Genomic DNA, 27,983 nt, shown 5'->3' with positions numbered 1-27,983 from the left:
TTAAATAGATTATCTTTATTAGATTTAATTGCATCAGTTGTAAGATATATATTTGGATACACGATGCTACAGCTAAAACAAAAAATGTACAACATGATGAGGTAAATGCATCCTGTACAGAAACTGCCCTCCCTGAGCATGCCTTTAACACAACAAGCTCTAGTCCATGCAGTTACATTCACTTATTCGTCGTCTGTGCTTGTTGCTGTCCTGCAACTAAGCCATTGCGAAAGTGTAACATTCTACAGCAACATCCACAGAAACAAAAGCAACTAGCCCGAAAGTCACATTGCACAACTAAGGCCCAGTCCTACCCGAGGCGTCAGCCTTATGTTCAGCAGGGTAGCAGTCAAGTGTGGCAGCACTCATCCAGCCCAATGACTGGTCGAATAGTGGCAGTCATCAAGCTCAATAACTGCCACTGGTCAAGAAGCTAATTCAAAGGGTGGGGGTCGTCATTAGAAGAGTAGCAGTCATCAAGCTTGACTGTAGGGTATCGTCCTCGAGCTTGATGACTGCTACTCTTTGATACCTAAAAGAAACTAAAATGGTAGACTATAACCAAAGAACAACTGTAATTGGGCCTTTTACACTGAGACAATAATGTACATAAAAATATGTTAAACAGGCACCATAAAGGAAAGCAGCACAAACGTCTAATGTACCACTAAAGGGTCAAGAGGCCTCGTTAAATTACAGTCTTGACGTTAAAAAAGAAAGTTACAAAGTCACAAGTCAATGTAGAGAAATGTGTTCATTTCTAAAGCTGGAGTGCTGTTTTGATGATTTCAGTTTTCTAAAGGCAAAAACTTATCCAGCTTATCCACTGAGATTTTAATTACTTTGGCCTGAGGGGAAAAACCTTTTTTCTGCCTTTGAATCTGTTTTTAAAGACTCTGACTGGCCAATCAGAAACTTTACAGATTGAGTGCAGACTATTACAACAATCCAGACACTGAAATTGTGTGGGGAGAAAAAATTTAAATCAGCTTTAAACCAGAGTTATAAACCAGGCTCATAGTCCTAGGAGCAACTGATTGGCTGGTCAGTGTTCCTCAAGAGCTACAGCAGCGCAATTTAATTGTATGAGATCCCTCTTTGCAAAACGACAAAAAAAGAAAAATCTTTTTGAAGCCCAGAGCATGTTTTCTAAAACCAAATCAAAGGGTTTCTTTTTATTGATTGTCACCTGTAATCAAACAAAAGTGTAAACACAAAAGTTATAAAATATGGAAGACAAGACACATGCAAAGACAGTTGTGTGGAAGCATGTTTCTGCTGCCCAGCTCCAGCAACAACCTTCAACATCACCGAGGTTAGAAACTTAAAGGCCCTGCTTTGAAACAAATCACATCCATAAAAGTAAGCATGAAGCTACATCCTGCAGGCAGTTAGCTTAGGTTAAAATGGTGAAACAGCCATTTTTATTTTAAGTTCTGTTTCCAGAAATAAATATTCCACTCACTGCATCTAAGTGCTTTGAACCTAGCATTCTCCCTCATGGATGCACTGGGGGCCACTCAGTGTTCTGTTTCTTGCCCAAAGACACTTTAACACGAACACAAGACAAGCCGGGAGTTGAACCACTGACCTTCCAATTAGTAGATAATCCACTGCGGTGTACATAATGACTTTTAACAGTGAAAGAACTACTCATCCAATAATACAATCAAATCCTAGATTCCATAGCAACCGACTTCCAGCCTTCTAGAATTTAGTGTTTGTAGTTTGTATTGTGCGTGAGTGGTCAAGTGTAGCCAAGTTATCGATGTGGCATGGTGCTATGTTCCTGACTGCAACTCGTCCATTCTGATGTTTGTGGGTTTACACATTTCCAAGGTCAATGTCATTCAACAGCAACTTGTAAAGCACTTTGAGGGCCCCGAAAAGCGCTATATAAATGCAATCCATTATTATTATTATTAACTTCCACCAATCAGAGATGCCGCTGTTTCAGTTAAGGATTGCGGGAAGAGTAGTTCTTCTCCGTTATATTATAAATAATACATTAATGTTTTATGTCACATGCCATCATTTTACAGTTTAGTAGCTTGTAGTGAGTCTGTTTTTGGTGGGTACAATTTTTTGGTCCATAGTTAAAATACTTCTAAAAAATATGGATGAGATTTTCAATTCAGGATCTGTAAATAAGTTGTAGATGTTTTCCAAAATATGCAGGTAGCATGCATGTTAGGGCTACCCAGCTAACAGCAGAAATCATCTTCAGGCATTGATGTAAATGAGCTGGGGCGTAATTTGCTGATTATGCGTGTTAAATTTTTTTGCAATGAGTTGTAGTTAACACACTTAGTGATTACACTGTCCATAAAGAGCTCGGAGCAATTATCAACCTAATGGTCGCCATTTAGGCTACGGAGTGGGATGAGGCGTTTATCCATAGTAAACTGTTGTCTTCGGTGTGACTGCCATTTTGGAGGGATGCTGCTGTAGCGTCAGCCACATAGGCCTAGAGACCAGGCAGCAATCATCTGGCAACCACTGGATCACAAGGGAAAAATGTGTATTTCCACCAACCTAATGACAAGTGGCTGTTTGCAAAGAGGTATATAGGGTACAGGACCAAAGATCTCTGTGATTGCCATTCCCTGGTCTTTATGCTAACCTAAGCTAACCGTCTGTTGGCTGTAGCTTCATATTGATCAGATACACTCGAGTGGTGTCACTTCTGTCATCATGACGACTGAGGAAAAAAAGGAAAAAAGCAAGTTGTTTCCTAAAACGTTAAACAATACTTATCTAAAAACGGACATGTTTGCCTTCTCCTGTAAAGCTGCGCAAACCTAAAACTTAAGCTTCATTTTCATTTCTAATACAGGGCCTCACTTATAAACTTCGAGCTTTTAATCCATCCATCCATACATCCATTCGCTTCCGCTTGTCCTTTTCAGGGTCGCGGGGGGCGCTGGAGCCTATCCCAGCTGTCATAGGGCAAGAGGCAGGGTACACCCTGGACAGGTCGCCAGTCTGTCGCAGGGCTAACACACAGGGACAGACAACCATTCGCACTCACATTCATTCGCACATTCACACCTAGTGACAGTTTGGATTATCCAATTAACCTATCCCCACAAGCTGCATGTCTTTGGACGGTGGGAGGAAGCCGGAGTACCCGGAGAGAACCCACGCAAACACGGGGAGAACATGCAAACTCCACACAGAAAGACCCCGGCCTGATGTTGGAATTGAACTCAGGACCTTCTTGCTGTGCGGCAACAGTGCTAACCACCGTGCCACCGTGCTGCCCTGTTGCATAATAACGACAATCTACCATCAGAAGATCCAGAAAACTAAACTTATAACAGCGAATGTGTTATAAACGAGGCCTCTGAGATCTACATTCAGCAAATTAAATATGTCTCATCAGTATTTACACAATGTTTGGATGGTGCTTCTCCGAGCGATGACAGTCTGTCGTGAAGGCCTCCCATTGGTGCTCCAAGAGGAGGGGCGTTGCTTGTGGATCCAGGTGGGGTGGTGAGCATGCACTGAGTTGTTTATGGTCGTCTGCAACAAGAGGCAAATCTCTGAGACTGTCTTATATCCAGTTTATGTGTAAGTGATATATTTGTTAACCGCCCCCTGGTGGTAGCCATGTGTAAGACAAGCAAAGGAAATTATATTTCGTAAAATGGAAAACAGATTTTTGCACTCACAGGATTATGTTGCTGTTGTGGGTTCAGTTGTTATGAATATCAACACCTCCGGCTCTGATGGAGCTGCAGATCGGGGAGGACAGTGGATGATGTCCGGGCCGGATAGGCTTTGCTGAAAACACAAAAAAGAGAACATCTTGATCCATTGGCTGATTTATCTTTCTCCCAGGGATCCATATTCAGGTCTGTTTTTTTATCCAGTGTTTTATTTTTTTGTTTGTTTGTTTCAAGTTTAAACCAGCTCAGATATTTCAATTTTTCTGGTTGAAATATCAACTGCAAAAGCTACTCTCAGAGGGATTGAATCCCTGACTGCCCTTCCCTGAGTATAGTTCTCCTGGAAGTCACTTCCTGTTAAAGTGGAGTTCTTCCCCACCTCAGTCACCAGGGTATAATCTGTACTATGAAACAGGTTTAAAATTGCAGTTTGACTTGGGCTGACTACAATCCCTCTCAGACAAATTGGAAAATTTTGCAAATATTTGAGTCAGATTGTGCTGATAAGCATCTATTTGCAATAGTGTTCTCAACACAAATGGCTGTAATCTGTGTTTTAAAAGCACAGCAACAAAAGCATCAGTGTCCAGGCCACAGAAACAATCCTGCCAATCAGCATGCTTTCAGCAAAACCAATTTAAATTGCTACTCTTTAGCGTAAAGATGGTTATTTAAACATATAGAAGTTATCTAGAAACACTATCACTCATTCGGAAATGTATTTGTGTCCAGGTTCAGCTACGGTGCTGGTGGCAGGTTTCACCCCTGTGTGAACCGGTCTTCTTTGTCCGACAGCTGTCACATGAGCACATCTATTTCAGTGAAATAATAAATGGAAGTAAAACCTCACCGATCTGTGCAGAGTATCCCCTCCTGGCCATGTTCTTGGCCCGCACAGCCTCTTTGATGCGGTCCACCTCCTGCTGGTAGCGCTTGCGGTCCCTCATGGCGTTCTCCTTGGCCTCCTTCAAGGCGTTCTCCAGCGCTTTGACTCGCTCGGCCGTGGCTCGCAGACGCTTCTCTAGCTTGGGCAGTTCGCAGCGAAGGTCTGCGTTGTCCCGGACCAGCTGAGGGCGGCGGCATGAAGTTACTGAGCATTATTTTATCGCACTGTATCTCACAGCGCTCAGCATTTCTGTTTTATAATATTTTTATGGATTCAGCCTCTGTATAGCAACCGTACCTGTTTGTGGACCTTAGTCAGCTGCTCCAAATTGTTCTCCAAGAATGAGATTTTCTGTTTCTGTGCAATGTTGCTGAGTCCCTCCTCACAGTCAAGCTCTGCACTCTTATAATAGAGGAAAATTACATCAAACTACATTAAACGACCAGTCGTATGTGTCAACAGTAAAAAGATCTACCTTCTTAACCCGTGCAGTGAGGTCCTGGACGAAGAGTTTGCGCAGGTTGTGCAGAGTTTGCAGCTCTTTGGCCTGAGTGAACAAGAAGGGAGTGAAAGCTGGAAGTTAGACCCACATAATAGTTCTGGGATTTACATTTTGCCAGAGGGTTCTTCCTTTTTAAAGTGAGTTCTTCCTCCCCACTGTCGCCAAGTATTTGCTCATAGGGAATCATCAGACTGTTGGTTTTTTCCTTTTAATTCAGTTCAGTTGAATTCATTTGTATGTAAATACTCTTAAATTAAATTGAACTGAATTAAAGATGTCATCAGGTTTATTCTACCATCGGCCAAACCTAGGGTGAAACCTGAAAAAGCCATGGTCATGTGAAGTGGGTGTTTTGAACGGCACTTCAGATCAGTGCTTCGTAAGCTCAACACAGCGTTGAAACACCAGTATCCAGCTTCCCATCCCTACTCAGGGTATTCAATTAAATTCTGTTCCATTTATACAGCATCAAATCACAGCCGTTTGAGGCTCGATCACTGAAACTCCCCTTTTTATGTAAATGTAAGAAAAAGAAGTGCACTTTTAAGAAATATGTCCGAACGACTCTTTGGGATGAAGTTGTGAACAGCTGGATCAATGAGATGCACTATACTAACAACATTTCTTTAATCCTCTGACTTGCCTCTATTCTCATTAAATATATTACAAAGCACTGTTTTTGAGTAAGCCTGCATTGGTGCAGACTTCCAGCAGTTTCTTTGCTTTGCTATGTGACTAAACAGACATCTAAGGTTAGAACAGCTGTGACTTCAAAGGTGAGAGTAGTTATGGGGCCATCACTGAGTCTCACCACAGTCTCCTCCAGACCCTTCAGGTCCTCTCGGGCCTGCTCCCTTTGTTCATTCAGCAGCCTGTACAGAAAACAGAGCAATAATCAAACCATGTGACACTTTTATTGTCTCAAATTAACTCTAAGATGCTTGTGTTCACCTACACGAGCCTCTCCAGCTTTGCATTCTTCTCCTGCTCCTCCGCCTGCAGTTTGTAGTAATCCGACATGAGTCGCTCCTGCTCCAGTAACAGCCCCTGATTTAGACTGAGAGGGAGAAACTGTTTTAATAAATACGCTCTCTAGTTTCAGAAAATGTGGTTTGGAATCGAAGCATGTTTAGTTGGAGGCTCTAAAGTTGCAGGTTGAGGCCTTGAAAGTCACTTTCTAGTCATGTTAACTCTTCTTTTGAAGCAGAAGCTGACTTTGAGCCCAGATCTTTGATCGCTTTCAGGCAGCAGCTCCTTGCTCGCACTTGTTCTCTGAGCTGCTTCTTCTCCTCAGTAGTCCCCCTTTGAAGACAACCTGAGTGGAAATCCCTACTCTGAGGGCTGAGGGGAATATTAAAATGGGTATATGTGTGTATCTGCTCATGGCCTGAGCTCGTCTGAAAAGATCAGGATTTGTGTAGAACGGTTTCAAACCTGAGCACATCTGTGGGTTTCCCTGTGATATCTCTCCCCTAATCTCCCATCGTCTCCCCCCTGCTGTGCTGTTACATCCTCAGAGTTGGTTTGTGTGCGTCAGTGTGTGCGTTTGCTGATGTTTTCTCACTCTCTGAGCTCGTCCAGCATCCTCTGTTTGTCTTCGATCTCATCCCGCAGGCGGCTGAGCTGCTTCTGATGAGCCTCCCTGTGGTTCTCCAGCTGCTCCTCCAGCGTTTTCTGAAGACATAAAAACACATTAGAGCTGAGGTTGGCAACATTATTCCCTCAGAGGACACTGAACAGAAACATGACGCACTAAAATAACCCTATGATAATCCCAAATCCATGATCCAAAATACAAGAGCTTCCTGTTAGAAGCTGCTCGTTTTTCTGGGTCAGTCTGGAGCACTTAAATACTGGATAAACCTATGACATGGACTGTGTTAGACTGTATTAGGTCTAACACTTTAAATCTGGCTACTTGGAAGTGTCTCAGCTACTAGTTAGCTAGTTAACAGTAACTAGTAGTTAACTACTAGTAGTTAACTACTAGTTACTGGATCTCCTGCCTTCAATCTGACCTGCAACATGAACAAATATGAACAAATGTCTTGAATCAACCCTCATGTCTTTACGCTTTACTTCCAAGCCGCCAGATTTTCTTTTTTTTCAATTGTTTTTGAGCAATAGTTCTCAGGCTTTCTGAAGCTCTTTCAAAGGTTTTATTTGGACATTGGCTGCTTTTTCACTCATTTGCAGTCCAGTGCTTGTACCTGATCATCTTTAGAAGCATTTTTCCAGCTGCATTTCAGCCAGTGGTGGTGGAGACCTTGTTAAAATTATCAACTATGAAAACAGAGAAGCACCATCAGATTTTGATACACCATGCAAAATCATCTGGAAAGCATATGATTGTCAACAGCTTCATTTTTCAGCGTGACAATGATCTCAAACACATTGTTAATGCAGTAAAAACACACAGTGGAGCACTATCAGTCATGGATCGGCCTCCCCAGAGCCCGGACCTCAACATTACTGAAGCAGTGTGGGATCATGTTGACAGAGAACAGAACAAAAGGCAGAAACATCCAAAGAAGAGCTTTGAATGTCCTTCAATAAGCCTGGAGAACTATTCCTGAAGACGACTTAAAGAAACAACAAGAAAGCTGCCTAACAGAGTTCAGACTGTGCTGAACTCTGTTAGGTTCCAGATTTTAATATTTTGTAAAAATCAAAATCAATTTTGTGCTGTATTTTTTTTACCTTGATGTCATCGTCTCCGCCCGCTCTGCCGATGTCCTCCTTCTCCTTTTCCTCGTGCATTTTCTCTAAAGACAGAATAATTGTGCTGTGTCAGAAACTGCAGGCAAATTTACTCACAAAGCTAAACTCTCAAACTTCAAACTATGAGATATTTTACTGAAAGACAATTTAAATCAAGACAAAAGACTTCCCACCGGGGGTCAAAACATAGACTCACAGACTCAAACACAACCAAAGACAAACCCTCACCTTCATAGCGTAGTTACTCAGCCCACCCTTTTTGTCAAATTCATCTTAATCGTAAAAAAAAAAAAAACTCTGATGTGCAAGACTATATCACATCCATCGCCTGGATATGTCATAAGGTGACTGTGTTCTTCCACAAAAGCAAAAACCAAAGAAAGTGTAATGATGCTTGGAACGCATGAACACAGTGCACACACAATACACATGTGAAATTTGACTAATGTGGATGCAGGGGTTAAAGACGGCCTCAAAGGTTCAGAATGGCAGTTTAATGCACATTACTGGCAATTATTTCTTATGTGCTGCAGACTGACTGCATGGACACATTTGCTCAGTAATAATAAAATAATAAAATCCCACAGCCCACTTATACCTTCATGTGATGCGTTCATGGTGCAGATGCAAATGAAGTCGTAGTTGTGATACTTCAGTGTCTAGCTAGTGATAGAGCAGCAAATAATAATCATTATCATCATTATTATTATTATTATTATTATTATTATTGAGTAATTATTTTCACCACACAGCACTGATGCACCTGATCCTAAGGTCCCCCCGCCTGCCAGATCCCACTTTAGCCCCTGTGGTGATACTCAGACATAATATACTGGCCACTCGTGCTCAGAGCACCCTGCATGTTGTAAGACACAGTGTCGTTAAGTCCTAATCTATGTGATACTCCAGTGATGGATAAAGTTCAAATTAAAGACCTTCCAGTGCTTTCTTTGTGTGTAACTGAGGTATAAAGAAAACCTAAAAAACACACTGATTAAATAATGGTTATTGAATGAGTAACAACTAAAAGGATAAAGTTGTGTCTCATACATTAGAAACATCTTTGTCTTTGTTGTTTTGAGCTTTTCTTTTTTTCGGGGTGGGATGACATGTCAGCTGTGCTCATACTGCCTAACTGTATAAATGAGTCTGGTTTTTAAGAGTCTGTGGAGGTTTCTAGGACCGACCTTGAGCGTGCAGTTTGGCGAGCTCTTCGGTGAGAGCGTCCTGACTCTCCTCCAGCTGCCTTTTCTTCTGCTCCATGTTCTGCATGTAGTCGGTCAGAGACTTTATCTTGGCCTGATGCTGCAGGGACAGCAACACGTGACTGACACTCTACCAAACCCCAGGAGAACTCTGTTAGCATGACGACGTCAGGTGACGCTTACCTGGGAGATGAGCAGCTGACAGGACGCCAGCTCCTTCTCGTTCGCCTGAATCTTGCGGTGGGCGTCGGCCTGGGCGCTCTCCAGCTGCTTGCTGCGGTTGACCAAAGACTTGACCTCGGACTTCATCTTGCTGATGTAGAGGCGAGCAACGGTAAAGTCCTCCTCCAGCGCCGAGCCGTTCCCCTTCATCTCTGAGCACTGAGAGGGAAGGAGGACGGGCTGGGTTAAAGGGTCATGTGTCTGTTTCGGGTAAGGTTGGTAAGGTTTTTGTCATGTGGACGTGGGTGCTCACCGCAGCCGTCTTGACATCGCTGGTGCCGATGATGGCACCGATGTCACTGAGGTCTCTCAGCAGAAGGTTGAGGACCTCGGCAGCACGCTTTCTCTGCAGGCCGTTTAGCTCCTGCAGCTGACTCACCTCCCTCTCAAGCACCGACAGCAGCGCCTGAGGATGCCGCCACAAAGACAGCCTGTCAGCATGCCTCTGCATCGCTGCACTTCATGTGTAATCAAGTAGTATTCAGGAAAGTCACGACCCACCGTCTTGTGCTGCAGCTTCTCGGTAAGCTGCGCGTTGGCTTGGTTTCGCTCCTCCACCTCTTGGCTCTTCTGGTCGTAGTTAACTGCCAGCTCCTCCAGGGCCTGAAGCACCTCCTTCACCTCCTCCTTGGCTAGCTCGTTCTCCGTCTGCAGCCGGCACAGCTCCTCCTGGATCTTGTCATAGTCGCGTCGTGTTGACGCCAGCAGCTGCACAGATTTTTAAAAAAAAACACGTGTCAGAGGAAATACGCAGGCATGCTCTATCATTACTATTAACCTGAGCTGGGAGACAAACCTCTTCTTGATCCATCATCTGCTCCTTGAGTTTCTCCGCCAGCTGACTGTGTTGGTTAATTTCGTCATCCTGTCAGCGGCAATAAAATATACAGAGTTTCAGGAATTGTTTAAATAACAAGGGCAGTATGTGTACATGTAATCCCTGTGAGCCCAAAGCTCAGGCTTCAGACTGATCGAACACTCTTGGCTCTGTGGTTCATCATATAGGTATATATCAGCTATATGATATATATATAGGCAGGTGGTTCACATATATGGTGAACCACCTGCCATTCAAATCTATTTTTATGAGGGGCAGCCAATCAGAAGGAAGGGGGAGGAGCTAGAACACTTTGTTCCAGACAGAAGATGAATAAAACCCATCCTGAGATAGCTGTATGTGACATGTTTACAATAAACCAGCTTTAGCCTCGTCCTGTTGCTCACCTTGTCATCCAGCTGTTTGTACAGGTTCCTTACGTCCTCCTCGTACTTCCTCCTCTCGTCACCGGAGACGGAGACACCTCCTCCGGCTGGCAGCAGGTTGTCGATGATGGGAGTGTTGTCGTACGGCTCGCCGCTCCTCTGATCTTTAGAGCTCTGCTGCTCCTCCTCAGGAACGTTCTCCCCTGCGATAGGAACTCACTTGTTAGATATTCTACTCATGCATCCATTATATTCACACATGTTAGTGTGACGACGTTTTAAACACTCTGATCGTGCCATATGTTGTGGTATGGTGTCACATCGAGTAGCACCATAGTTGTTACATCATGCCTCAGTGCGTCGCATCATATAATCTTAATTTTGTGGAAGAATTTTTAAATCACGATAAAAGTGTAAATACTGTAATAAGTGCAATAACTAAGCCTCAGTTTACGCATTTTGAAGTAACAAACCAGATGTTGATGCTCAAGCAGGCTTCATAAATGAAGTGGGAAGAAGGGTTCACCTCTCTGAAAAGAACACAGCAGCATAGCTTAGGGTCTGCAAAGATGCATCTGAACAAACCACAAATTCTTTTGGACGTTAGAGACTAAAGTGGAGACGTTTTACTGTAATGCACAAAACCAAATTAATCATCTGCAACGTGCGTGTAGGGTAGTAAATCCTGGCAGCAGTCCTTTAACATAAAAGGAACAATTGTTGCCTTGCAGTCAAGATAACACCAGGATACTGTAGTTTATCAAAGTAAATTAGATAAGTTATTATCAGATAATTAAAATAAACCTGATGCATTTCCTGAAACATCAGGTTTGGGGGCTGGCTACTTTTGTAAGCCAGCACACAACTTACTATTATTATTACTATTTTTACAATTCTGATGATTTTCCTTCAGGAGAAAACTGCATCAGTTATACTGACTGAGTGAAATCATGCTGACTTCACCAGTGTTTGTGTGATTATTGATTTTCTAACTGTGGGTTTGGTGATAAAAGCCAGCAGCTAATGAGGAGATGGAGCCGAGGACAGACTGAAGGAGGCGGAGAGCTGCTTCCTTTTAAACGGCAGGGCAGGAAGCCAGCGGCTGACTCAAACCACAAACACTGTATCAACATGATGTGTGTGTATGTGTGTGTGAGAGCGCTGCATTTACATGTCAGGAGCTTTGGCTTCTGCAGCTGAGCTGATTTGATGCTAAGGAGGGGGAGTGTTATCAGCATCCACAGGGGAATTAAACATTAAAATGCAACAATGGCCACAGAAAGAAAGGGGGAGGAGGGGGGTGAAGGCGGGGAGGCATTAAAGCAAAGAAAGGACTGAGAGGAGGAGGAGGAGTGGTTACTATGCAACAGAAATGGGGGAAAAAGGGCGAGGATGCTGTGAAGGAGACCCTGCAGTCTCAGCAGAGAGGGAGGAAGTGTGGTGGGGAAACACACACAGGCAGCGTGGCGTCCTTCATGGTGGGGTTATGCAGAATCTACAGCATTCGGGCAGGACAAGGCGTGAGCCGATCAGACCCCACACATTATCACAGCGGCAGATTAATCTGAGCAGTAATTACATGTGATTTCCAGACGTCACAGACTGAGCATGTGCACACACAGCTACCTAAAAGAGCCTGTGCGGTTAATGACACTCGAGTTTCTCAGGCCGCCGCCCACTTTTTTTAAATTTCTGCTTGTTGGCATGCATGGAGAAAAAAACATTTTCTGTGTGTGTGTGTCACAGAGAGCATCTGACTCTCAAAGGTCAAAGGTCAAAGTCTCCTAAAAACAAAGTAGCAGCTACTAGTACACACCACTACTGCACTATTTAATCATCAGCAATTCATTTTAATCTCTGATAGCTTTAATAGGGGTTTTTCCTTCTCACTGTCACCAAATGCTTACTCACAGGGTGGGTGTCGTCTGACTGCTGAGGTTTTCTCTGTATTATTTTAGGGTCTTCATCTTACAGAATATAAAGTACCTTAAGGGAACTGTTGTTGTGATTCGTCGCTGTATAAATAAAACTCATTTTAAATGAACGTTCAAACGGTTTTAGAAAAAAGAGAAGGCGAGTTTTACTGGAATATTCGGCGTATCACTGTATAGCAAAGCATTCACAACGTCTGAACACAGAAAAATCAGCAACTCCTAGATTTTACTATGTGCATTTCACAGTTTGAGCTACAGCGGAAATTTAAATGGTTCATGTAAGATGAGAATTATTTTGTAATTTTACAGCCAAATATGACAAAAAGTCCAGACAGTCTGTAAGATACTCGGGTGATAAAGTGTCAAAGCTTTTCAACTTTTTGAAGCTGATGATGCTCCAGATTGGAGAGCAACAGCTCCTACAGACCAATCCAATCTCAGGAAAATAGCGTCACCACTCCTCAGGTCCTTCAGACCTCGGTGCACAGAGAAATAAGCAGACGAGCGGTGAACGAGTAGCCACGCTCTGCTAGGTATTCACATGTTAAGATGTAAGGAAAGGAGGCTGCTGATGATGTTCCACTTTGATTGCTTTCTGTGTTGTGAGTCATTACAAAACATCCATCCATTTCCCTCCATTTATCCAGAGTCAGGTCGCAGATTGCGCAGGTCTTTCCAGACGTCCTTTCCTCATCAACACTAGATGAAATATTTAATAACTCCAGTGACTTCTGGGTCTATCGAGGGTCTCTTCCCAGGTGGTACGTCTCCACCAGTTGGATGGGGTGCTCTGATATCCCCTTATTGTGGTTGTTTCTCATGTTGAGACGTCTCAAATAGAACGTGTTGAGCACTTTTTTCCTGCCTGGTGCAAGTTCAGCCTTTAATTTTAAAGTCTGCCCAAAGTCCTTACAGGTCTGGGTAAACCAATCTATCAGGCTTTGGAGGTCCCGCTGTGATACGAAATCATGGCACCTAAAGGATAGTTCAGGGGCGTAGGGAAGGAGATGCCGAACAGCGTCAGCACGAGAACGTAACCTTGCTGGATCTCTAACACTAAGGAGGCAAGGCAGAGGAGCTTCTTCTTCTGTTCTCCGTACCTCCTCTGGAGTTCTTGAAGGGTCGACGTGCCCAGAAGAACTCCAAAGAGAGGCGTCGAGGAGGCCACCAAACTACCTCTGGGGAGTCCAGCTTGTACCCACAACCCTGTTCTTTTAGTCACTACCCAGAGCTCATGGCCATCGGTGAGGGCTGGACCGTGGCTCACTCGCCTGCTAAATCAAAAACTCTCTCTTGGCTCTGTCTTCACCACGACTGTCCATCCCACCCTTCGTCCACCTTCCCATCACACGTTCACAAAGCAGTTGCTGTAAAACTAGGGCCTCTTTATTAGCTTGGTAAACATCTCAGGCTGAGGTCTGTTAATCAGGACTCTGTAATAAGTCCCACCAAGCAGCAACTGTGCAACAGAAGGTGGGTTCCCTTTGAAATATCATTTATTTAAAGGTATAGAAATGAGTGCACAGGAAGCAGAAAGGCAGCACGTTAACTATTCATAACTTACTGTGGAGCTGTACGATACAACAACAATGTATGTTTGTCACAAAAACCCAACATCCCACTGCGTAACCACCGATCAACACTCAGGAGCTCACAGCAGCTGTTTCTTTTAATCAGCCCTTGCAGGCCGCTTTAATCTCACCGTTTCTCCAGCGGTTGAGTTCAGCCTCCAGCCTCTGGATGATGCTCTTCAGGTTCTTGTTCTTCTCCTTCTCCTTCTCGTATTTCTTCTTCCACTCCTCGGCCGTCAGCTCCAGGTTCACAGACACTGTGTTCTTGATGGTCTTCGCTCTGAGCGGACACAGACAGTAAGCATTAGTCTTTTAATTAATCTCATCGTGCCTGATTGTTAGACTTCTTCTCTGGACTCTATTGACAGTTTGTTCCAGCTCATTGAGTTAATATAGTAATCGAATCAAAATACTGAGCTGAACTTTAAGTGTGGTTCATCTTACAGTAATGGACAGGGGTTAGATTGGGATTAAGTTTTAGGCATCAAATTCCACCTTTATGTTCCACATTCATGTAACATCTATTAAAGTGTGTTTGATTCAGCAGCTTAAATCAAAGAAAACTAATAATCTGGTGACTTCTTTGTGATTATTCCTGCTGCACAGCTACACAGGATCTCAGTCTTCCCCTGCCCACCAAATGTCAAGTTAACCCCTGATTACAATGATTAAAAGCAACATTTTCAGGTTTATTTTCCACTACTTAGTTTCTACTTCTTTAAAAATCATCTGCTGAAAACAAGAGCTTACAAAAAAACCCCACACAGGCAGGAATTTGATCATCTGACCATGCAAGTTTGCAACATTCAGCATGATCAGATGAAAGTAGTCGGAGCATCCAAGAGTTTACGCCTTTTTTCCCTTTTCCCTGCAGGTAAGCATGTTTTTGCTGTCTTAGTGGAAATAAAGCAACACATTTTACAGCTGTTTCTGAGTGTGTTTTCTACCTTTCCACCTAATACAGTCACTTCCACATGCTACATGTGTGAGTCTGCTTTCTCCCAGAGGACCTCCGCCCCTCTCGATCTTTCCTCTCATGATGGAAATCTCCTAATTAATTGAATTTCCTCTTAGCCGAGGGCAGATGGTTGCACAGTGATCAGCCTCTGTGACACTGCTCAGTCTGAACTCACTGATCAAGGCTCAGTGGATTTCAGCTTGATTTTTAAAATAAATGATTACATCGCTGCTGTCGAGGATCTTTACAGACGCGTCACTTTTATGAAACTGTAACATCTAAAGAAGTGAAGCAGATGAATGAAATGTGCTTCAGAATGAAGTGTGAGGAAAAAACTGTGTAGAAAATAGAAAATGTTCATTATTCTCAGTTTTACATGACGTGAAAACAAGAAGGCGGCAGTGTCGGAGTCTATAAATAAGAATAAACCCAGATGCACAGCGGGAATCTCAGAGCCATCTGTTTGCTAGTTTGCACCAAATGAGTCACCGTGTACCTTCGCAGATGGACTGGATACACTGATACTCTCCCACAAACACAAACAGCAACTCTGTGTTTGATTCAAAACTGACTTTAGCTTTTTCTTTTGTAATTGTTACGTTTTTCGTTTGCAGAAGTGCAAAAAATTTGTCTTGTAGCTATTTGAGGATCCAGTTTCCTGCTTCGTAACAGCTGTATGTGAGGAAAGGTTTATATAACCTGAGTCAGACTTTCTTGTCATTTTTAAGGTGGTCTCGAGCAACAGTTCTCCAGGCTTTCTGAATGTCTTTGGCTGTTTTTTAAACTAATTTTCAGGCTACATCCACATGTACCCGGGTATTTTTGAAAACGCAGATTTTTCTATGCGTTTGCACCTTTCGTCCACACGTAAACGCCGTTTTTGGTCACTGAAAACTGAGATTTTCCTGCCAGGGTGGAGATTTTCGAAAATTCAGTTTTTGCATTTAGGTGCGGATGAGGAAAACAGAGAAAACGCAGGTCAAAGGTTTTTTGACGTCACACTGTGCGCCACGTTATTGTTTCGGTGAAATGAATTTCTACAATGGCGTACTTAGACAAAATACTGTTAATTGTACTCTCTGTAGTGTTTACATGCTTACATATACACACACAGTTTCTGTCCCTCCACACATAGTACTCAGCCATCTTTGTCTACTCTTTCGCACCCAGGCTTCTAGACTTCTGATTGGCCAACATTTCTACACAGTTAGGAATATATCGCCACCTGTTGCTTTGGCACGTTCCTAGCAGCGTTTTCCTTCGTTTTTGCGTTTATGTGTGGACGGGATTTTTTTTTTTTAAACAAAAACGGAAAATCTCCGTTTTCAAAAATACCCGTGTACGTGTGGACGTAGCCTCAGTCTAATCATAATTTGCTCCAATTTCTTTGGTTGAATCTGTGAAAAATACCAAAGATAACACAGTCTGACAGGCATAAACTAGTATTTTTGGATCAACAAGGTGATTCCCAGAGAGCTATTAGCTAAAAACTTGACATATATGAGCAGTGTGTGCAGTGTGGCCTTAAAAAATTAGAGGAAACTGGACAAAAGAAGAAGTGGGACAAAAAGTATCTGAAAGTATGTGGCGGATGTGGTTCCACTGCATAGGAGTAGAGGTGCAGTGGGTTCGGGGAGCAGTACCAGGGAAGGGGCAGGGTAGTTGGAGGTCTTTGATGAACATAGCTATGAAGGAGGAAACTTTTTTTGTGTTTCTCTTCCTCTGTTAAAAATATGAGGTGGTTGTGGTTACTTCAGATGAAACTGTATATGGTGGTACGTAAAATCTTAGCTGTTTAAAGGATGAAAGACTCCTTTTTAAAATTTCTGTTGTTTTTTTTATGCATTAATTATGGAAAAAATGGAAAAAAGAAAGTAAAAAACATTGCCCTGTTTTGGCACTGAGTACATTAGACATAAGAGCTCGCAGATACCTCTGTCCAAACATGAGCGTGGACTTGGTCTCGGCCTCGTTGTAGATGGACGGTGAGCAGCAGATGATGATGGTGGTGCGACAGTTCCCTCCCAAAGAGTCCTGCAGGATCCGAGTCATCTTACTGTCTCTGTACGGCACGTGGGTTTTCTGAAGAAAAGAAAATACAGCTGTGCTGAGGTTTTCTAATATTTCATACTTCTTCACTTACATACGAAACAGAAGTGGGATGGACTTACGGTGCCCTCAGCCAGAGCTGAGATGACGTTTCCCAGCGCTGAGAGAGATTTGTTGATGTTCTTTGCCTCGTCCAGCACCGCCCCCTCAGCTCCCGTCTTGCTCACCTGACCAAACAGCGATCGAACAGGTTATCAATCAGCTTTACAGCTCAGGAAAGTCTTGAAGCAAACCCTAACGACACGTTTCTGATCTCGCTTGGACCAACCTTCTCGCTGCCAGCCAGGTCGACCAGGTAGAGCTTCCCAGACAGCTTCTTCTCCGTCTCTACGTTTTCCTGCTTTATGTTGATGAGGAAGATGCTGTGGCTGCGAGAGCTGTGCTCGTTCATGTCTACAAAATTAAGCAAAAAAATCATTACAACCGCAGAAAAGAAACCAGAAAAGGCTTTTTATCTTCTTTTAAGATTTCAGGTGAAATTAAAACATTTAAATCTAGATATTGAGGTGTTTCTGCCTCCTTAAGAAGTTTCAGGAGCTGTGCTAAAATCCTGACTTTTAGGGCTTTGCCGCTAACTTGATGGATATTAAGAGGTTAAAGGACCTTTTGTGTTTATTCTGGGACTCCATACAAATAGTTTTGAACAATTCCCAGCTTCTAACGAAGCAGATTGGCTGCCCCTCGCCTAACTTCCATAAACACAGAACCTGTTGACTTTAAGCGCCACCTCCTCCCACCACCTCAGCCTGCAGGGATGAGCAGAGCCAACGCGTCCATCAACACAAAGGAAGAAGGTCATCATCGACTTCAGGGAGAAACTGCCCCTACCCTCCTCAATATTAAAGGTGACTGCATGGCGATGGTTTCCTCTTTCAAATTATGGGGCCTTATATCACTGTGGACCTCTCCTGGTCAGAAGACACAGTTACAGTGCTGAGGAAGGCCCAACAGTGACTCCACCTCCTGTAGAGTTTCTCGGGAGGAACAAACTGGAGGTGAAGCAGCTGCTGATGCTGTACAGCTCCACCACAGAGAGTCTGTGTGGATAGACCAGCTGCTCTACAGTGTGAACCAAAATCTGAGGAATGTCTCAGCAACTTGTCGAATCTATGACGATTCACGACAGCTCTCAAGGCAACAGAAGGTCCCAACATGATACAGGCAAGGTGTATCTAATAAAGTGGTCAGTGAGTGTAGAAATGAATACCAGGAAACCTTTTAAAAATGTGCCGCTTTTGAAGCAGACATATAAAAATACGTACTGGTCACTGCTACATGCCGATTGGATTTGCCCTCATCGATGACGTCCATCACCTCCTCTGGACTGGACACAAAACGCTCAGTGCAGCCCTGAAAAGGAGAATCATGACCTGCAGCAGCCAGTGTGGACATGAGCATCGATTACAGGATAAAGAAAAGACCGAAAAATCGCAGTTTTAAGGTTTTTAGGTGTACTAAACCTGCACACACGACTAAAACGGTAACTGAATCATTCGTTCATCTAAAATTAAACATTCGCTGAGTTGAAGCTCCAGCTCAGGCACACGGGGAGATTAAATATATAAACCTCTTCACATGACTGTGTCACAGCTCTCGCTCAGCTCACAAACCTTCACATAGGGCACTCTGTTCTTGTCTTCGTGGACGGAGAGGTTCGTCTTTGACACTTCAGACAGAAAAAAGATCACAAAAGTCACAGTTTAAGAAAAACAGACTGCTGAGTGCTTCAGATAAACAGCCTCTCTTACCATCCAGCAGGTCTCGGATCTTGTCCAAGTAGATTTCAAAATAAGAGACCTGCATAGAGAAACGCATCTGTCTCACAAATCTAAAAACTTTTAATTCATTGCCCTGAACATGAATTCATCTTCCTCACTTTGTCAGATTTAAGGTCTTTACTGCACCGTAAACTCAATCATTTACCTTTTATTTCACATAAAACATTTTTGGGTTGTGTGTGCTTTTCCTTTCACAGACTTTGTTAACAAACATCTCAGAGACGGCCACAGGCTGCAGGTCTCCAGTGCAGCGGCTCACACCTGACATTTAGTTCATTTTTCAGGAGGTAAACTGTGAATGACTCCTGTTCTCACCTTGATGTGGAACTCGAGGTTCTCGTCCATCGAGTAGATGTGGTCGAAGATGTCGCGGGCGATGCGAGGGATGATTCCCATCAGCTGCGGGTCATGCAGTTTGCCCTGAACACAACAACAGTCATGTGTTATACTACAGCGATGCAGTTTTTGCAGTCAAATCAAATCAAATCACTTTTATTGTCACATCACATGTGCAGGTACATTGGTACAGCACATGTGAGTGAAATTCTTGTGTTCGAGCTTCACAAGCAACAGAGTTGTGCAAAATACAATAATGTAAACAAGCAAAATACAAGAATGGCTACATCTGAAACTAATAAATATATGTACAATATATAATAGTGTATGCATTTCTGGATTTGTATACTAAATATTTTTCTACGTGTGTGTGTGTGTGTGTGTGTGTGTGTGTGTGTGTGTGTGTGTGTACACATATTTTACAAATCAAATAGAGTAAACAATAAATAAAATATATAAAAATATACAGAGTTGAATATGTGCAAAACAAGTGGCATTTATATACAGTGTGGAGTGCATAATGTTGAAGTTCCAGTAGTGAAGCTGAGGTGTCTATGACGTGTTCAGCAGTCTGATGGCCTGATGGAAGAAGCTGTCTCTCAGTCTGCTGGTACGGGACCGGATGCTGCAGAACCTCCTTCCTGATGGAAGTAGTCTGAACAGTTTATGGCTGGGGTGACTGGAGTCCTTGATGATCCTCCCCGCTTTCCTCAGGCACCGCTTCCTGTAGATGTCTTGGAGGGAGGGAAGCTCACCTCCAATTATCCGTTCAGAGCACCGTACTACTCGCTGGAGAGCTTTGCGGTTGTAGGCGGTGCTGTTGCCATACCAGGTGGTGATGCATCCAGTGAGGATGCTCTCAATGGCACAGTGATAGAAGGTCCTGAGGATGCGGGGGCTCATGCCGAATCTTTTCAGTCTCCTGAGAAAGAAGAGGCGCTGCTGCGCCTTCTTCACTGTTTTGTTTGTGTGTACTGACCACGTAAGATCCTCAGCCAGGTGTACGCCAAGGAACCGGAAGCTGCTCACTCTCTCCACAGCAGCGCCGCTGATGGTGATGGGGGTGTGTACTTCTCTGCACCTCCGGAAGTCCACTATCAACTCCTTTGTCTTTGCGACGTTGAGGGTGAGATGGTTGTCTTGACACCAGTGGGTCAGGGCGCTGACCTCCTCCATGTAAGCCGTCTCATCACCATTGGTGATAAGACCCACCACTGTAGTGTCGTCCGCAAACTTCACAATGATGTTGGAGTTGTTAGTGGCTGTGCAGTCGTAGGTGTAGAGTGAGTACAGGAGAGGGCTCAGTACACACCCCTGTGGAGCACCAGTGTTCAGTGTGATGGGGGATGAGGTGATGCTGCCCAGTCTGACCACTTGGCGTCTGTCAGACAGGAAGCTAAGGATCCAGCTGCAGAGGGAGCTGCTCAGTCCTAGATCCTGCAGTTTCCTGTCCAGCTTTGAGGGAACGATGGTATTGAATGCTGAGCTGTAATCTACAAACAGCATTCTCACATACGTGTCTCTCTTCTCCAGGTGTGACAGGGCAGTGTGTAGTGTCAGGGCTATGGCATCATCAGTGGACCTGTTGTGGCGGTATGCGAACTGTAGAGGGTCAGTCTTTTTCATGTGTGTAACATGGCTCTTTAATGCTGCCATATGTTGAGGGTGGTAAATACATTAGAGGGTTTCCTAGGCAACCGGAGCCTGAAACGTCCGCTGGTGACCAACAAATGGTGACTATTTTCTCGTTCTCGTTTCTCTTTCCTCTTAACTCCCCAAACAGCTCCAGCATGTTGCCGTGTTTCTTCCTGTTATAAACGGCGGGTTATTTTTACCCACAGTCCCCAACTGCTTGCTCACAGAGGATGTTGCGATATAAAGCATGTTGAGTTGACTGTTGTCATGACCTTGTGCTATATGATTTAAACTGATTTTCATTGTTATTAGCTGAACAGGCGCGTTGCAAAGAAAGTGCATCCTCTGTCAGTTCTAAGGTTTCACGTAGCAGGACAGTTTACATTTTACTCTAGAATATTTTGGTATCGAGACGAATTCATGGTCGACTCAATGGCTGCAAGGTACCCAGGTCCTGGGGCTGCAAAGCCCAATTTTAAAGCCTTTTTAAATGAAGAAATTTAAAAAAGAACATCTGGGTTCAGAAGTGGACTTAAAAGTTTGACTTAAAGAGGGTGAAGCAGAGATCAGATCAGAGAATTAAAACCAGGCTTGAGGATTAGACTCCGAGCTGAAGTTACACTGGTGACATGTCGAAATGACGAACAGCTCCTCTGACCATTTTCTACTCATTCAATTTCACTCCTTTAAAACACACGCTGAGTTGGACGTGATGATTAAAGGCTTTTCCAAGATGTTAACCTTACTAGCTTTTGATTCCTTGAATCCTACCCCTCGCACGAGCCTGAGTGGGTTTCCTGTTGGCAGTAAGCCTGTTACACAACGCCCGCTGTGCTCTAATCCGCCAACTGTTTGAAAGTTCCAAATAAAAGTCACCGCACGTCTTTACACAAAGGGCTTTAGAGAGTATTTGCTGTCACTTTGATAGTCTTTAGTCACCTTTATGTAAAAAAGCTGTAACTTCAAAGGAATGAAACCCCTCTGCAGCTGACATCTGGTCACTAGGGTTTAAGAGCACACATGATCTAATGAGCGTCTTACCTCCATGGTGTGGGTCTTCCCGGAGGACGTCTGCCCGTAGGCGAAGATGGTCCCATTGTAGCCACCCAGCACATCTGGAGTAGCACAAAGACACAAGGGTGCAACAACACAGTCAGACACAGTCAGACACAGTCAGACACAGTCCAGCCCGCTTCTCCGGTAAATGAGCACTAAACCTTCACAGTTATAAACACTAGCGCATCCATCTACTGATGCTACCTGCAGAGATTTTTCAGAGGTTATACTAGAAACCAGTAACTGTACGCTGGGTTGAAGGACATTTCAACTCCTAAAATGCATCTAGAGGAGAGAGGAGGCTGGAAGAGAAGGACGCACAGGTGTGTCCTGTGCAGAAGTGCTTTTACCTTCAGTGTATAGGAGGTGTGGCGTGATCAGGATGGACAGGATTAGAAATGATCAGGGGGACAGCTCGGGGTTTGGAGACAAAGTTAGAGAGGTAAGTGAAGGTTTGAGCATGTGCAGAAGAGGGACAACCCATATGATAGACGAAGGATGTTAAAGATGGAGCTGCCAGGCAGGAATGGAAGAAGAAAATTCATGGATTCGTGGCATACAGCTGGAACATATAAACCCTGGTGGGAGGAGACATTTTTAAATAGCTGGCCTATGAATACAACTCTAACATATTACATGTACATATGCATACAATATCTAATAGTAATGATGTAGTTTTACTGCCTAAAAATGAATGTCAGCCCCCCAAAACTCCAGCATCAGCCCTGCTGCTCCGGGAAACACTCATTTCCATGGCTCCATTATGTAAAGCAACAATGAAAAAGGATGAAGAGCAGATTAAGTTTGTGTGCAGATGTTCGATAGATGACGGTTACATAAAGAGCTATGCTTCCTCAGTTTAAAGCTTCTTACCTTTCACTATCTGCTTGGCACACTGGTCGTACACTTGCTCCTGCGTCGTGTTGGGAGGCAGCACGCGGTCGAACACGTACGGTTTGCCCTGATTCACAATGACAAAGACAAAAACACACAGCGACAGGCTTCAGAGTCATCGCAGCACCGAACACAGCTGTTCCCAGTCGCCCGTGATATTTAAAACATGATTCACCAAACTGTATCAATAATGCAGATATACTGTTAGAAATAACCAGATAAGGGGGTTTGGCACGAAGATTCAAACACTCTGGGAAAAGGATGCAAACATGGATACAAAGACCGCCGACTTGTTTTGCTTTATTTTGAATTCTTTGTGACCCACCAGTCACTTCATTAGGTACACTCGTTTAACTGCTCGTTAGCTCAAATATTTAAGAGTCTCTGATGAGTCTCAATTTCTGCTGCAGCATTCAGATGGTAGGGTGACACTCTGAAAGCATGGATCCAACCTGCCATTGTATCAGCGCTTCACACCGCCGATGGTGGCGTAATGGTGTGGGCGGATATTTTCTTGGCACACTTTTGCACGATGTTTCCAACAACATGTTGAATCTGTGCCATGAAGAATTAAAGCAGCTCTTAAGGAGAAACGAGGAAGGTGTACCTAATAAAGTGTCTGTTGAGTGAATGAGTTTGGGCTTCTTTTGAGGTTTTATTGTCGTTCCTGGTGTCGTTGGATTTCTGGGTTCCTGTGTTCTATGCTTTCTTTACCGTAGCCTTTATTTCCTGCATCACGTCTTTGAATCGAGTGGTGATTTTTCACTTTTGGATCTCGTGTTTCTGTCAATAAGCTTCCACAGTGTTTCCCCAGCTGTTCCTCCCTGAGTCTTCCTCTCATTTATATACTTATACATATATATAAGCATATACTCCAATCAAAATGCTGATGGAGTTAATTCTATACCTGCTGCAAAGGACAAAGAAACTGAACTTCTCCAGTTTATGGACAAAAAAAGATGGTACTTGTAGCTGCCTCATTAGAGGATGTTTCTGTGGACATGCGTGATTGGTTGCTTTGGATTTTGGATTCAGAGCTTTAACCTATCAGTTTTCATCCTCTCTCTCTTTATCGGTGCAGCTCGAAAATGGGTGAAGCTGGGCCAGAAATCTCTACCATTTCTTCAAAATGCTCCAGTAACTGCCATCCATCATTCATCCAGCTCCTGACTCCTGCTCTAAGGGGAAAAGCCTCATTCCCGCTGCAAAAACGCCACCCTCAGCACTTGGAGGCAGCGGCAGCAGCACTCCGAGCCCCCAAAATACAGCAGAGAAACCCCTGACACAGACAGTATCCGGGTGTGTTTGTCGGTAATGTGCTTCTGCTCTGCTGATTGATGGCACGAGGCGGCGGTGCGCAAGTTTGTCCTGACAGAGGAGAAAGTGTTGCTGGGCGATTAAAGCAACTGCACGGATAACGGAGGGCTGCTGATGGAGGTGACACATCTTCGTCTTCAGTCACCCTCTCTCTGCAGCAGACTTTACAGAAAAATTCACCTTTTTCTTTAAGATGGTAGGGTCACAGAGAAAGCACAAATCTGATGTAAAAAGAAAAACTATCCATTTATGTACAAATACATAAGAATGAGGTACCATGAGGTACAGGCTCACTAAGAATAAAAAGAACATGTTTTCAGAGGTCCTGTACAAAATAAACGCGGGCGTTTCTGAAGCGTCAGAGCATCAGGTGATTGAGGTCGGATCCTTTTAATAAGAGATCTGAACTGTTCAAAAATATTGAGGGAACACATGATCATCACAGCATGACTCGCAGTCAGTTAAACTCCAGGGATACCACTGTGCCTTTTTAGGAAGCAGAAACCAGTGTGGGTCCATTTCAGCAGTGACAGCAGGTGCAATGGAGAGACCGATTCACCCCAGGTTGCACAGGTTGTCCAACTCCTCCACCGAAGAGTTTTTGAACCAGTCTCCAGAGTGTGGAGGTCAGACGGACAGTGCTGAAGAAGCAAGGGGAGCGCTGCCAGAGCCCTACGAAATGACCCCCACCTTGCTCCTCGACTACGTGTTTCAACCACAAACTGTCGGAAACAGACTCTGTGAGGGTAGCGCGAGGCCCTGACATCCTGTAGTGGGACGTGTGCTCACAGCCCAGCGTCGTGCAGCTCCAATGAACGAGCAGGTCCACCTGTGAGACCTTTAGAAATGAGAGCAGACTCATACTGAGCACGTGCGACAGACGTGGAGATGCCTGCAACACCATGCAGCAGGACCGGTTTGGCAGTGGGTCAGTGACCTTCATCACCTGCATGAGGTTAGGTTGTGACACTAATTCACCCTGCCACTAATGAAGTAATTGTTCTGTAATTAAATGGGATTTCAGTGTATTTTATTTATAATTATTATGCAATTACATTTACCTACAAATACTTAAAGGTGATAATTATTCTGCAATTACCGCGTTATTCTCTGGCAATTTAACAGAAATGCCAACAATATTTGCCCACCTTATATCATAAGTATGCTGTACTTTTTGAGGGGCAGGCCATATCATGCATATTATACTATATATTATATTACACAGTACTTACATTCACTTAAAAGTACTTACATTTACAAATTACTCATGCAGTACTTAAATAGACTCAAAAGTAAAAATGACTGATGCGAAAATTACATTTACCTAAAAGTACCAAAAATTACTTACGCAGCATTTAAAAGAACTTAACATTACTCACATAGTACTAAATTTACTTAGTTGTTCCTGTAAAAACCTGATTTGATACACATGTATTCTAATGTGCCTACCTTTAAATATTGGTCTGTAAATAAAATTATACTATAATTTCTAATAACATACTGAATCACACACTTAGCAGCAGGCTGTATTATAAAGTGGCTTTTGAAGGAGGCAGTGTCTATGCTGGCTTACGTCTGGCTATATATACAGTATAGGCCTATCAACATGTAGGACCAGTAGACTCCCAGCTGTCACTGGTCTTTTAAATACCTCACTATGTATTTATTTGTGTGTGATTTCTGCTGACTGTATAACAAATAAAAATATCCTTGATTGTCTGCAGAGGAGGGCCATAAAGTCCCCCACATGCACCCACATCAGGCCTAATACTGGTGCAGTAGGCCTAGGATTCCTACTGATGGGTATAGGCACTTCCCATAGAGCTGAATCCAACTGAGAACCACTGAGATGTTACATATGAGTGCATCAGACAGTTTTGATCAGTTATAATAACATAAGTAACATCATACAGGTGTAAAGAGGCAGTCTTTATAGTAAGTAAATATTTCCAAGCTGCTGTAATGCTCCTCTGTACCACCAAAGACTTACTGCGTATTTGGCATTAGGTAGAGGTGGATGGATCGATCCATATATCGACAGTATCGATACCAACGCTAGTATTGGTGCCAGATCGATACTAGCGCAATAGGATGCTCCTCTGTTGCTTCTATCTTCTAAGTTCAGTATGAAGCCTACTGATTCATATTAAATTATTTATACATATTTTTTGTGAAAACGAAACAAAAAAACCCAAAAAACCTCAAATATGCGCTATGAAAAATGTCTTAACCTTTTTTATTTCTATTTTTTTTATAGCCCATAGTACATATAGTACAAAATGTTTAAGTTAAAACAGTATCGATATAAGTATCGGTAATATCGATCACAACGAAATTTGCAGTATGGCTCAGCACTCGTGTCTGGTCCGCAGGTGTATTTTCCTTTAAATCACTGGGCGCGCACACATACACAGGTAAACAGCATTGAGGTGACAGCAGTGTGTGCAGACTTGCCGTTATGACCACGGTGTCGTCCTCTTTGAACTTGGGGATGTATTTGTCTCCTCGGGTAATTTCGGCCTCGTTCAGGGGCCTGAAGCGGCACATCACTCTCACCCCGCACTCCGCCGCGTCTGCCATGGCTTCTGCTGCTCCTACCAATGTTTACACCGCCCCCTCTGTCCGGTGGTGCCCAAAGGGAGGTTTAGGGACCTCCAGTGGGGCCTGGTCGGTTTAGTCTCTGTAGCTAGTCGAGAATTTTCCTGTTCTAAAGAAGGAGTGTCACATCTGTGTTCAGAGGAATTCAGCAGTAGGAAAGTTCCTCCAGCTTTTTAGCCGATGCGCAGGGCGTCCTTCATCTGAGCCTCCTCCGCTGCGCCATGGCCAAAGCGGACAAACCGCAGTGCTGCGTCTCGGATTGGAGCTCGGACTGCGGTGGAGCTTACAGGCCTCCTCGCCCCGCGGCTGTGGCATCGACAGCCGCGCGGAAACGTGGCGTTTTTACTAGGTTGTCAACGGCGGAGGAGGACTGAGCGGGGAGCTGTCCGCTCTGCAGAGACACCGAGTCCGGGGAGGGTGTGCGCGCACACAGCCGCATCGTCCTTTACCGGTGATCGGGGCGCGCGCTCGCACGATTTCGCGGCGCGTGCCTTCACCTCACATCAGCACCACCATCACTGAGTTAGTCACATGCACGAGCACTCAACCTGCTCTATATGAATCTTCATGTTTCTTCATATTTAAATCAACAGTTTATTGTATTTTTTTTTAAATATACAGTACAAATAAGTGTTAAATCCTATATTTTAGGCAAATTAGAATATTTAATAACTTTTATTTTTGTTATCTATCTGCATCTTTGGAAATGTAAACATTTTAGCTGCAAATAACACTGGCTAATCATTAGCTTAAGTTACAGTTTAGATATAGAAAGGAGGGCCTTACGCTAACTGTATAAATATTAATCCTTTATAAGCTAATATAGATGTAGAATAAAGGTAAACCAACAATTTGGTCCTCTAAAAAGAACTTATTTAAAAAAAATAGTAATTTCTTTCCCAACTGGCCGGTGTCGGTTCAACAAGCATCTAAAGTAATCCCAGTTTAGCTAACATTAGCCTTACACAGATGATAAAAATCAGACTTGAGAAAGCAACCTTTCCTACCTAGCTAGATAATCATTACCTCAACTTTACATTTTTAATAAATATATGTTGATACTTTATAAGCTAATATGAATATAGAATAAAAGGTAATCAACTTTTTTTTCTTGAACTGTAAAAATATGTTTTTTATATATATGTTAAAGATTTTTTCCAATTAACTAGTAAATAATTTGACAAATGTACAAGCTAGTCATAGGTAAAGCTTCACAATAGCTTTAAATAGGCTTCACACAGGTTCAAATTTAAGCAAGCAACCATATCTGACTAAATAGCTATTGCTAATCATTACTTAAAGAATAATTGTATATCTTAAAATAAATACTTTAATCCTTTCTATGTTAATATAGCTATAGAATAAAGTAGGGGAATCAAACATAAGG

At 43.4% G+C, this 27,983-nt stretch overlaps 1 protein-coding gene across 1 annotated transcript; it reads right to left on the bottom strand.

Moving 5' to 3' along the window:
- LOC101483513 (kinesin heavy chain) lies at positions 1 to 27,062 on the bottom strand. The gene is made up of 26 exons (XM_004563335.5): positions 26,453 to 27,062; positions 22,661 to 22,748; positions 21,773 to 21,846; positions 19,076 to 19,180; positions 18,731 to 18,779; positions 18,593 to 18,648; positions 18,245 to 18,332; positions 17,251 to 17,375; positions 17,045 to 17,149; positions 16,807 to 16,955; positions 14,047 to 14,195; positions 10,432 to 10,613; positions 10,004 to 10,072; positions 9,709 to 9,915; positions 9,461 to 9,613; positions 9,169 to 9,366; positions 8,968 to 9,085; positions 7,760 to 7,824; positions 6,624 to 6,733; positions 6,015 to 6,116; positions 5,871 to 5,931; positions 5,033 to 5,104; positions 4,855 to 4,959; positions 4,522 to 4,738; positions 3,675 to 3,786; positions 1 to 3,525 (listed from the first exon to the last, which is right to left on the bottom strand). Exons 1-25 carry the CDS (start codon positions 26,576 to 26,578, stop codon positions 3,698 to 3,700), a joined length of 2,862 nt encoding a protein of 953 aa, XP_004563392.3. The 5' UTR covers positions 26,579 to 27,062; the 3' UTR covers positions 1 to 3,525; positions 3,675 to 3,697.
- Between the last annotated feature and the right edge of the window lie 921 nt (positions 27,063 to 27,983).

The sequence above is a fragment of the Maylandia zebra genome, linkage group LG23, assembly GCF_041146795.1.
Source record: "Maylandia zebra isolate NMK-2024a linkage group LG23, Mzebra_GT3a, whole genome shotgun sequence".
Classification (NCBI taxonomy): Eukaryota; Metazoa; Chordata; class Actinopteri; order Cichliformes; family Cichlidae; genus Maylandia; species Maylandia zebra.
This window is presented reverse-complemented; position numbering and strand designations above follow the sequence as displayed.

Coding starts and splice junctions, on each gene's coding strand:
- LOC101483513 (XM_004563335.5), bottom strand. CDS start 26,578: ATGGCAGACGCGGCGGAGTGCGGGGTGAGAGTGATGTGCCGCTTCAGG. Junction 17,376..18,244: donor TCGGCATGTAGCAGTGACCA/GTACGTATTTTT, acceptor TTAATTTTGTAG/ACATGAACGAGCACAGCTCT. Junction 7,825..8,967: donor CGCCAAACTGCACGCTCAAG/GTCGGTCCTAGA, acceptor TTCTGTCTTTAG/AGAAAATGCACGAGGAAAAG.